The sequence below is a fragment of the Adelges cooleyi genome, unplaced genomic scaffold (genome assembly GCF_023614345.1).
Source record: "Adelges cooleyi isolate 19-005CV unplaced genomic scaffold, UGA_ACOO_1.1 ACOO_flye_CR_arks_rails_tigmint_CR_PRNA_574, whole genome shotgun sequence".
NCBI lineage: Eukaryota > Metazoa > Arthropoda > Insecta > Hemiptera > Adelgidae > Adelges > Adelges cooleyi.
Window position 1 is genome coordinate 9,973,797 of NW_026096268.1, and position 11,378 is coordinate 9,985,174.

At 34.8% G+C, this 11,378-nt stretch overlaps 1 protein-coding gene across 6 annotated transcripts; it reads left to right on the forward strand.

The window, feature by feature from the left end:
* Positions 1–2,853: 2,853 nt before the first annotated feature.
* Positions 2,854–10,625, forward strand: LOC126843271 (mitogen-activated protein kinase kinase kinase 4). 6 transcript variants are annotated; one of them, XM_050580682.1, is made up of 24 exons: positions 2,854–2,935; positions 3,501–3,586; positions 3,822–4,004; positions 4,486–4,659; positions 4,732–4,892; positions 4,978–5,045; positions 5,138–5,343; positions 5,406–5,545; positions 5,648–5,706; positions 5,784–5,952; positions 6,091–6,223; positions 6,288–6,494; positions 6,559–6,866; positions 6,944–7,045; positions 7,128–7,323; positions 7,392–7,544; positions 7,682–7,897; positions 7,971–8,133; positions 8,208–8,575; positions 8,651–8,819; positions 8,888–9,010; positions 9,091–9,197; positions 9,287–9,466; positions 9,551–10,624. In XM_050580682.1, exons 3-24 carry the CDS (start codon positions 3,900–3,902, stop codon positions 9,632–9,634), a joined length of 3,591 nt encoding a protein of 1,196 aa, XP_050436639.1. In that variant the 5' UTR covers positions 2,854–2,935; positions 3,501–3,586; positions 3,822–3,899; the 3' UTR covers positions 9,635–10,624. The 6 variants fall into 6 exon arrangements, with proteins under 6 accessions (XP_050436639.1, XP_050436640.1, XP_050436637.1 ...); XM_050580683.1 differs by lacking the exon at positions 2,854–2,935 and adding an exon at positions 2,974–3,191; XM_050580680.1 differs by lacking the exon at positions 2,854–2,935 and adding an exon at positions 2,974–3,158.
* The last annotated feature ends 753 nt before the right edge of the window (positions 10,626–11,378 follow it).

Here is an 11,378-nt window from a genome sequence, read left to right on the forward strand (position 1 = left end):
AGGAAATATTGTTGAAAAAAAAAAATCATAAAGGTTTTTATAAACTTTGTTTAAAAGTAAATAAATCTAATAGACAAATAATATAATGAACAAGTAAGACAATAATTAGAGTAAAAGAGTTGAATAAATTGAATTAACTAGTAAAGAATCGAGTAAACAAAAAAGTATTTCGAATAAAATATCGAGTAATCACATAAATATATTAATTGGGTTTATGAATCGAATAAACGATTGAACGTTAAACTACACTCTCTGTTCGGCGAGAGAAAGGTCCTGCGCAGAAACCAAAACACGTTACTCCTGTCAGAATCGGCCTCGCTATAGTTGGTAACAGAGGCGTATATAGGATTTTCTTGAGGGGGGGGGGATATGAAATATTTTTTTTGGAGCCTTATTTTTCTTAAAGTATTATAGACTTTTTTAGTTTTTTCGGGGGCAAGGTACCCAAAAACTAATAATAGTCCTCCAAAAATATGTAAAATATGGTCATGTCCTAGCCAAAAATAGTCCATCATCAAAAAAAAAAAAAAATTGGGTTTAGCTCCTTTTACCTTTAAGCTTTTGACTTCAGTAACTCCCATGTAAGGCATTTAATAACAATGAATATAATAATATTTATACTTTTTTTTATTCATAAGGTTTTAGCCGGTTTCGCCAGGATGATCCTATTTTTAATTTATTTGTTCTTGTTGTAATGTCACTCACAGGATAACAAAGTGAATAAATATCGGTATATATTCAACTGTTAAAAATATATACCTACATGTATTAGTAGATTAGTATGTCGCCAAACAGATTACAGAATGCGGGATCTGTTCTGTGTATACTTAAGTCTTATGTAAAAAAAAAAAGGGCAAGGGAGGGGATCTATCCCACATATCCCCCCCCCATAAATACGCCACTGGTTGGTAACACTGCTTTGAGGGGCTGACGATTTTTTTTTTTGCGAGGGGGTCTGGAACTTGGCCCTTTTTTCACGGTTAGGTTTTTGCTTGTGGATCAATAAACTAATTAAACTGTACAACAACAATAATTGTTGTCGAGTTAAAAGCATCATACAAAATACTCGCCATTTAGTTGGTGTGATTCGTACAAACAGCCGGGGGAAAACGAAATCGTTAAAAACAAATAAACAGGTAGGTATAAGTGTTTGTATGCGTGTAGTAACTGTACAATATAATAGCCGTGTATGTCGGTGTTAACCGAATGTGATACACGAAAAACAAATAGTATAGCCAACCCGGGTTCGTTCAAGGACTCACATAAAACAAAAAAGGATGTTATGAATTTGATAGCAATCTGTTAGGATGTAGTTACTGCGACGTACTTAATTACATAATAATAGTGATTATCCTATATGCTTAAAAAGCTATACCTATATAGGCATATTTTTTTTTATATAAAAGTTATTACATAATAATTAGAACAGAACCGAGTAATAACGAGTGTTAGGTTGGTCATAAGCGAAATTTGGGATGGGTGGGGTTGGCAAGAGGAGTAAACTTAATATGGTTGTAATATATATTATAATATGTAAATAAATCCATTAGAGTGAACTATAAAAAATGTTTTATTTTTTGGTACCTCTTGGCGGAATGTTCTATTGGATAAAAACAAATTTTCTTAATTTGTCCAGGTTATTAATAGAATATTTAGAGGTCACCGGTAGCGCCTTCGTTTAAAAAATCAATACTACCAAGCACTTTACAGCATTTTTTCAAGGATAAAATACTCTAGAAAAAAAGTGATTTATAGCATTTGAAAAAAAAAGAACAAAATTATGATCTTTTTTATACAGCCTATATTATATAATAATAATAAGTTCAAAAATTATTACGAGTACATGCAAATAATTACAAATATGTATGTACGAACAATTAATAAGAAAACATTTGTTTTTTAATTAATACACAATAATGTTGAATCTTAAGGGTGATTTGAAATGACAAATGTTCATATATTATAAATATTTTTGTTAATTAGTAATAATTAGTTCATTCGGGTTAAAAAATAAAATACCCAATTTCTGCCATTGATTATAAATATTATAATAAACAATATAATACTTATAATCAATGCTCCTATTCTAATAGATTTATTGAACATTTGGAAACAATTGTAATTTAATCAGCTAGGCAGTGTAAATAAATATTATTAAAACTAAGTAATTACTTAAACTCTAATCTTTACACCGAAGATACTGATATTAATTGTATAACTCGAATTCCGTTTGTATCTAGTAGGTATTAATTCAACAATAATATATATATATATATAAACTTGAAATTATTAAAAAGTATTTCTATTCTGTAATACTCGTATTCGAATAATTAATAACTATAATAAAGAAATGAATATTTAAAACGCTTTTACGGTTAAGGATTATTTTAATACCTTTTCATTTCTTTACTACGTATGTATGTACACAACCATATAAGTTGCTTAAAGTTCTTTTCTAGATTATAAAATTATAAATTAAAAACGATAGCCGTTCTCGCAGGTAGATTATTATTTTTCTATCGATTTTTAAATTTAATTAAATACTGAAACGTAGTACGAACAATATTTAATAAAAATTATATAATATTCACAATATGAATTCCGGGTCATTTTCCTGGGGGAATTTGCACATCCCCAGTCACTTGGGGTACTCAGATCCCCTGCCCCCCCCCCAATTCGAGCGCAGGCCTATTACACTGCCCTTTTTGGTGTTTTTCAAAGCCCGTATCTCTTATCAACAATTTATTCGCTTTGCATAATATTATTAGGTATTATACTTTTTTTCGGCTGGTTCGGCGATAACGACATTGTATAATTACCTATTTATTTTTTTTATTTACCAGTTTGGACAAGTCAGACCACTCGGCCGGTTCGCCGATCCCACGTTAGAGCGCGCGCTTCCTCGAAGTCGAAGTCGTGGAAGTTTCCATTTGCGGTAAGTACAGCGGCTGTGCTGCTCTCGCCAACAGGTCGTCACAGTCGTTTGGAATATTATTATCTATCTATCAAGTCTTGTGAAGTTTATCGCCTTTTTTTTTTTTTGAAAAGTTTATTTTTTGTTATTATTATTATTGTTGATACCGCAAAACACAATAATAATAATATTGTGTGTACAAACTAAATTATAATACACAAGAGAGATAACGTCGGCTGCCGAGGTGAAAATAAAATTAACGCTACTATTATCACGTGTAACAAGACTTTTCTGAATAATAATAATAATAATAATAATTACATTAAGCCGGTATTGCACCGTCGTCGGAGAGGGTGGATAACCGCGTTTTTTTTGTCGTTTAAACGATAATAAATATTATTAAACAATGTTACACCTACACGTATATTTGTACGGTTTTTATTCTTTGCGTTTCGACGGTCGACACGAAAATATGTGTAATCATTATTATTATATTTTGTTACCATTATCAGAGATGATAAACGATAATACCGGTGAACTTTGTCCCTTATTACTATTATTATTATATTTTTTTTCTATTTCATAGTCTGTTTCGGCGTACAAACCACACACACACACACACGGACATTTTGCGTCGACGATGAGAAACCAGTTTTCGTTACCGTTCGATAAGTAAGTACCTAAGAGGTAATCGTATGTTTTGCGGTCCGGCCTAATGGTTTTCACATTGTAAACATTTTCCCATTAATAATAATAATAATTATTGTCCGGTCGAGAAAATGAATAATAACAACAAAAACGACAACAACATTATTATAACACTCGTTTAAATACCGTCGCTGTTTTTTTTTAACACCGTTTGCTGCGCAACATAATTTTAATAATGATTTTTTCGTTTTTCTGCCAGAAAAATAGTTTTAATGTGAGCAAACGGTTCGAGTTGCACAACAAAAACCACAACAACAACAACAACAACGCAGTCAACATGGCCATCTTTAGTGGCAACGAATCGGCGTCCATCAAAAAGCCCCTCGTCGACGATCAGAAAACCGGTCCGGACAAATCCGAAGCGCCACTCTGCAAATTCAAGGTTTGTCGCGGTAATCTTTACCGGTTAGGTTGGGGCTGATAATGTTGAAAATATTTGTAAGAAACTGTTCAACTGCCGTTCACTTTAAATAAGCGCAGGTATTAAACGTACACACCGGCCAAAGGGGTTCGGTAAAATCATTATAGTCATCAGCGTCGGACTGGCCATAAAAAAACGACAGTCCGAGTAGCCTTCGAACGAGTTCTCAATAGTCGATTAATTATCAAATAGAATACTGTTGCTTGAACCTAATATAACATAGATAGGTGAATTTAAATTTCAAACGCATTCGAACTGTCGCCCCATCTGCTCGTGCATTGAAAATCGCCAAAGTTCGAGTACCTAGCCAGTAGTAGTAGATTTGATATCAAATAAAAAAAACACTAGGTATAACTTCTTAGCATTATAACATGTTGTCGGGTAAAGTAAATTACAAAACGATTAGATAAAGTGTTTATAATCATTTACGTACTGTACTCAGGTGGAAACGAACAACCGCTTTTGGAGTGTCGGTTCTAAATTGGTCACCTGTCGAAAGTTCATAACCGAAAAACAAGCCAAATCACAAGATATCAATAGAATAGCGTTCTATGACAAACTGAAACGCTTGGCCAATTGCGATAAGCCGACGGGATCGTACGAACTCAGTCGACAAGTAAACACGAGAAAATTTGTCATGTAAAACCAAACGTGTTGTGATAACGATTGTGTGTTTTCTACATTTTAGTTAAGCCACGAAGAAGAACTATGGCAGAGCGAGCTCAAAGACCTAATATGGTTGGAACTACGTGCCAGGTTAACAGACCGAAGTATAACGAGTCAGGACAAATATCTCTGCGAAGAGAGGAAAAAAATTTGTCAACTGCTCGATGAAATTATGCATTTTAGGTACAAGGTTTTCTAAAATGGACTCTTTATTTGTTGCGCAATTGTTAGATAAACGTTTGATTGTTTTTATTTTGTGTTACTTTAGTTACAAATTTGACCGGACTCCATCGAGCGAATCGTCTGAAATCGATACTGAAAATGTTGCTTCTACGGGTTAGTTTGAAATAATTGTTCTTTATATTTCTTTCGCTGTTTTAGTGGCTACTTTAATTTTTTATGATATTGTTTTATTTATTTTTTTTTAGACAAGGAAACTATTCAATGTTGGGACCGTAGTGGCTGTCTAAAGTTGTTTTGTAGCCGATGCATTGAACAACAGAATATGGCTTTACGGCAAGTCGAACAGCTCATGGAAAGATTGGAATACGTCGAGTCGCTGTTTCCGTCCAGTCGTGCATTTGCCGCTCATTATCCTTTGTACAAAAGCTCAGATTTCACTAATCGTGTTAAAGTAAACTCGGTTGTCTCAACAGAACACTTTTACAAATATTCATTGTGTTTATCGATTTCTAGGCCATGTGCGTGTGGTACAACATAACAAAGCGACAGCGTTTGATGTTGTTGATTCTCGGGAGACATTTAATGAAAGAACAAGAATTTCTCGAGCCTTCGTCCGGTATGAATGTGATAGCCAGTACAAATTGTTCTCCCAGGTATGTAAAACAAACTTTGAACAATTTTCGTGTGTCTGGTAGACAAGTCGGACGACGTCCATTTCGAATCTAATTATATTCTAATCGGATCTTATTTTTCAGTACGTCCAACGACAGCGGCAAAGGTTCTTTGACACCGTCGCCCGAAGACAGCGTCACGGGTATGAAATTATTTTATTTGTGTCCCCCCCCCCCAATTGAAATGCATTACAGTTTCGTTTGTTTGTTGTTGTTTTAGAAAAACCAGAGTTCAAGTTGAAACGATCCAGTGCCAACTACCGCGAACCTATATCGTACAAGGATCTTGATGTGTACAACACGCAGCCTATTGCTACTCTGAGGCAACATTTCTTCCCGTATTCAATGGTTCCTAACTCGGACACGTGTGATGCATCGTTAACGTACAGGTAAATTTGTTTTTTTTTTTTTAGGACCCAATAGGAATTAACATTATTGCAAAAACAATATCTTATCAGCTAATAATAAATTAATATTTCTTTCGATGAACTTCACCTCTACTTCTTATTCAGATGTATTTTTTATAGTAATTTTTTCAGACAATTCATCACTGGAGTTTTAAAAACAAAAGGACTAAGAAAAGCGTTGAAATTTCTCGACTCGCTCTACAAAAACGCTCTGCGCAAAGCACATTTAACGCTCAAAGATCCGTCCGTAACGGTAACTGGTTTATTGTATTTACCTAACACATGACGACGTTCTCAACGATCGCTTTGTTATCTAGGAAGACGAAACTAAGGAACCGTATCCTCACGACGAAGAACTATTGCGATACAATTATTGGAGCGACGAATCGCAAGCTTTGAATTTACCATCGTACAGAGCTGCTTTTATATTTTTGTCTCGTATTTCGTTGGATCTGATTCACACGTATCTTCATATGAGACTCGACACGAGACCGGAGAAGCCTTCGATCATGAGTATTCGACAGGTATTTATAAAAAGAAATATTGTAATAACTAATATCTATTTGTATACAATATATATTTACACAGTTGACTTGCGAACTCAAAGAAGGTCTACTGTTGGCCGTAGTGCATAGAAGACGGTTTGTACGTCATGTACAATCGACGCTGTGGTCCGACATGGAAAAGGACATGAAGATATTCGAAGAACGCATTTACCATTTCGACATGTGTTCCAAAAGAGTGTTGGAGGTTTACCTAGGCTACATGGAAGAGTGGGTGGTAATGATGGAACATTGTAGAGCGCAGAAAAATATCCTGGAGGAAGAATGGAACGATCTAAAGGTCATAATGCCGCATATACCCAACTCGAGGCCGTTGGTGACCCAAACGTTTTGGTATGTCTAAAAATATAACACTTAATTGTGTTAGAGGCATAGTGAAATTGAAAAAAACCCATTTTGTTTGATTCTAGTCAAATCGCCAAACAAATGCTGGAAACGACTGCCGTAAATTTCACCAACAACATATTGGAACACTCCAAAATAATAACAAATGTCGATCAATCTCAAACCAAGTAGATTTATACGAAAAATAATAATTTACAATTATTTGTTTTTTTTCCGCCACTTGTATTCTACAATTCGTTTTGGTTTCAGGCAAAACGTTTTGTCGGTGTGTCGAGAACTGCAAAGCGTTTTGGGGTTGTATCGCGAAAAAGCTTTATTGGTGATGTCACTAGTGAAAACCATTTGCAAAGACCTGATCGAACACTTTAGAAAGTACGAGAAAACCGATACTGAAACCTACACGACCAATTTACCGCCGATTTGGTTGACGATGAAACCGTTGAAGGTAAAACAATTTTTTTTAAAAAAACTTTTTCACTACCTACTTTATTTCAGGGGTTGTTTTTTTTTCAGGAAAAAGTTTTCGAAGTTTGTCAACGTATTACCGAAGTGATAATGTCCGTAGAACAAGCGTTCAACACGTGCAACAACGATAATATCGACGATGCGACTCTAGCGCCTCGTGTACGCGACGTTCTACAGCAGATGTATAAATTTGCATTCGAGGTATGATTTTGTGTAAAACGTTGTTTTGATTTAAAAATGTTGTTTAAGTCAACCTTGTTATTGAACGTAGTACACACAGCGTAACAACGCCACTTTTTTTTGTATATTAACTAAACGTAAAATTTATATTTGTTTAGTATCACAAAGAAGCGAACAGAATAGCGTGTGGTCCTTTTAAGGATCAGATGGCTATGTACAACATGTCCATTTCAAAACTGTGGATTAATTTTGTTCACGAACGCTACGAACGAGGTCGCGGGTTGAAACCCAAGTGGGCTAACACGGGCTTGGAGTTTCTGTTGAACGTCTGTGAACCGCAAAACATTGCCGGACTAAGCGATGACGATTTTAAGGTAAACACAGTAGTACTTGGCGTTGTTGGCGTCAAAACCGACATGATGTCATAATATTTTTTTATTTGCTTAGGATTTTAAAAACCAAATAGAAGACTGCGTCGTTTATATCATCGGAACGCACGACGATAACTCGGCATTATCCAACAACGCTAACCCTTTTAAGAAAAAACGTTCGGCCACAGCGATCGAAGGAATGAACAAAATCATCAAGACTGAACGATTTTCTAAAAACGGTAGGTTAGGCGGTTAATTGTATTTGTGTCGGTCGAGGAATAATAATTAGTGTTTTCAATTATATGTCTCGTAGACGTGGAACGAAGCGTGCGTGTGATGGACGCAATAAACAAACTGGACCACAAGCTCGAAGAGAAGTTGAGGTCGCAAGACTTGATCGGACACATCAGCACAACGGATTACAACTTTGAACGTGTCGAGTACATTCGCCCTCGTCCTGTGCATTTTAGTTGGCAGCGAGGCATAAAAATCGGACAAGGACGCTTCGGCAAGGTGTACACGGCCGTAAACAACGAAACTGGCGAATTGATGGCCATGAAAGAAATACAGCTGCAACCGTTCGACCACAAAGCCATCAGAAACGTGGCCGTAGAGTTGAAAATATTCGAGGGTATTGTCCACGAAAACCTCGTCAGATACTACGGAGTTGAAATTCATCGAGTACGTTATAGCGTTGTATAATATATTATATTCTAAAAAACAAAAAAATTAAAACCGAAACACTTTGTTTGTTAGGAAGAAATGGTGATATTTATGGAATTGTGCGCTGAAGGCACGTTGGAAAGTTTAGTTGCCGCCACGGAAAACGGACTGCCGGAAGGACTGATACGAAGGTTTACGAAACAATTGGTCAGCGGAGTGGACGTTCTGCACCAGCACGCTATTGTCCATAGAGACATCAAAAGTGAGTTACGGCGTTTTTTTTTTTGTAATCGTTATCGTTAATATTATTGTTTATCGTGTGCCATTTAGGCGCCAATATATTTATAACGGCCGAAGGCAATTGCTTGAAGTTGGGCGATTTTGGTTCGGCGGTGAAAATGAAAGCGCACACGACCATACCGGGAGAACTCAAGGGTTTTGTGGGAACGCAAGGTAAATATATCCCGGATAGTCTTGTAAGAACAAAAAGCAAACGGGTTGTAATAATGAAAAATTGTACTTTTTCCTCCCAGCTTATATGGCCCCCGAAGTATTTATGAAATCAAACACGGAAGGACACGGCAGAGCGGCCGACATTTGGTCGATAGGATGTGTAGTGATCGAAATGGCTTCGGGAAAAGTAAGTGGAAGTCAGGCGATGTCTGCCCGGTGTAAATATATTTTCATCTACTTTAACGGCCGATAACGGATTTTGTTGTACGTTCGCAGAGACCGTGGTCCGAGTATGATTCCAACTATCAAATCATGTTCAAAGTGGGCATGGGCGCTTCGCCGACCATTCCGGACACATTGAGTACCGAAGGACAAGAGTTCATCGAATTCTGTCTGCAACACGACCCGTGCTCGAGAGCGACCACCGCCGATCTGCTGGACGACAATTTTATAAAAGTAACGTTTCACCAAATACCTACCTCTTGTTGTTGTTGTTGATGGTTTTTTTTTTGTTTTTAATTTCGACCGAAAACTTTTTAGGTCATGCCGGAAGATTGTGTTTCGTGTCGAATATCTTCAATCACGATGCTCGAAGAAAGTCTGAAGCTCGGTTTGCGACGATGAGTGGCCGTAGAGCGTTTTCTTCGTTTTTCTTTTTATCGTGTTAATTTTTTTTTAACTATATTTTTAATCATTTACTCGTTTCGATAGAAATGTTAATTATCATTGTTTTTTTTTTATACATATATATATATACGTCTCGCCGTCAAAGCGCGCGTTGTACGTCGAACGAAAAAAGTAACGTTTTTGTGTTATTATTAAAAAAAAAATATTTATTATTTGCCGCACTGACCACAGTTGAGTTATCGAAGTAATCGAGCTATCGAAATTCAGCGACGCCTGTAAAACTTATCCGTAGAAGATTTGTTTTCGTTTTACACGTCGCACGAAGTACGATGATTTAATTACTAGCGTTTTTTTTTTTCAATTTATTTTGCATTTATATTGTATAGTTTTTTTTTTTCATACATTATTTATTATTAAACCGTGTACCGTGAACTTAACTATTATCATATATGGTTTTCTTAAAAACGATAATATTAATATTAAATAAAACGTCTGTATGCCGTACACCGCCATAATTATATGTTTGAAATCAAAAACTTTTTAATTTTATAATATTAACAAAATAAGTCTCGTATTTATTTATTTAATTATTATTATTATATATTTTTTTATTGATTTTTTTTTATACACTAAAACGGGAAGCATACAAGTATGCACTCCGGTGTTTGCTTTGCTCACAACGGCCGTTCCTAGGTTGAATATTGTAAATAATATTGTAATCCGAATTGAAAAATAGAAATAATTTCATAAATAAATGTTACGTTATGTCGTCTAGTATATAAGACGGTATGTTATTGTGTTTATATAGTTTTATATATTGATTTATTATTATTATTATCGTTGATGTTACATTTCGTTGAGTTATTCAGTGTATCGAACCGATACATCTTATTATTATTATTTATATTTGAATATACTTATCTTTGTTTTTTTTTTGTCATTAATATTATTTTTTTATTATACTTCTATTAAGGTTGATTCATTTTAATCTAGTACAAATTTTTTTTTAACGACCTCAAACGTACAAAATATATAAAATTGTGTTTATCGTTTGTATGAAAATAAATATGATAAAAAATGATTACAATTTACTATGAAAAATTTGGCCTTTGTCGAAATTGTGTTTTTTTTTTTACCATATTTTCAATAAAAAAACTCGAGTTTGGTTCACACTTGTGTGAATGATATAATTATGTAATTTTTTTTTTTTAATTATAAACTGGGCGAGGGAATGAAGCAATATCAACATCTTTCAATAGTTAACAACAATCGACGTCAATTGCCAATATGCCATTTTATTCATGGTAAAATTCAGATGTGTAAAAATGAAAATTACCAGTTTATAGCTCTTTCAGAGGACAATGGCTCGTGTACGTACGGTTGCTTACCATTAAGAGGGCGTCGCACCGGTGATTTTCAGTGGTAAAAACATTTTTAAGCAGACTGAAAATAACTCGCTTAATTTTGGTTTTAGAGTAAAAGCATCCATTATAAAAATAAAAGAAAACAATATTCCGGAGGGCAAAAAAATTCATTTTTTGAAAAGTTACAGTCATTTAAAAATGTTAAAATAGTCGATATTTCTAAACTTTGTATTGAGCGTTATACTTGGAATAATGAAAAAAGCGCACCGTCTTGCCCTACAGAATATTGTTCTCTTTTAATTTTATAATGGATGCTGTTACTCTAAATCCAAAATTAAGCGAGTTATTTTCAGTATGCTTAAACGTGTAGAGATGAA

What these genes read in the sequence shown, in the direction of transcription:
- LOC126843271 (XM_050580678.1), top strand. Translation starts at nt 3,798, where the DNA reads ATGATTTTTTCGTTTTTCTGCCAGAAAAATAGTTTTAATGTGAGCAAA. An exon ending in CGCCACTCTGCAAATTCAAG is followed by an intron (nt 4,005 to 4,485) that starts GTTTGTCGCGGT and finishes TACTGTACTCAG; the next exon opens with GTGGAAACGAACAACCGCTT. An exon ending in TGACGATGAAACCGTTGAAG is followed by an intron (nt 7,324 to 7,391) that starts GTAAAACAATTT and finishes TTTTTTTTTCAG; the next exon opens with GAAAAAGTTTTCGAAGTTTG.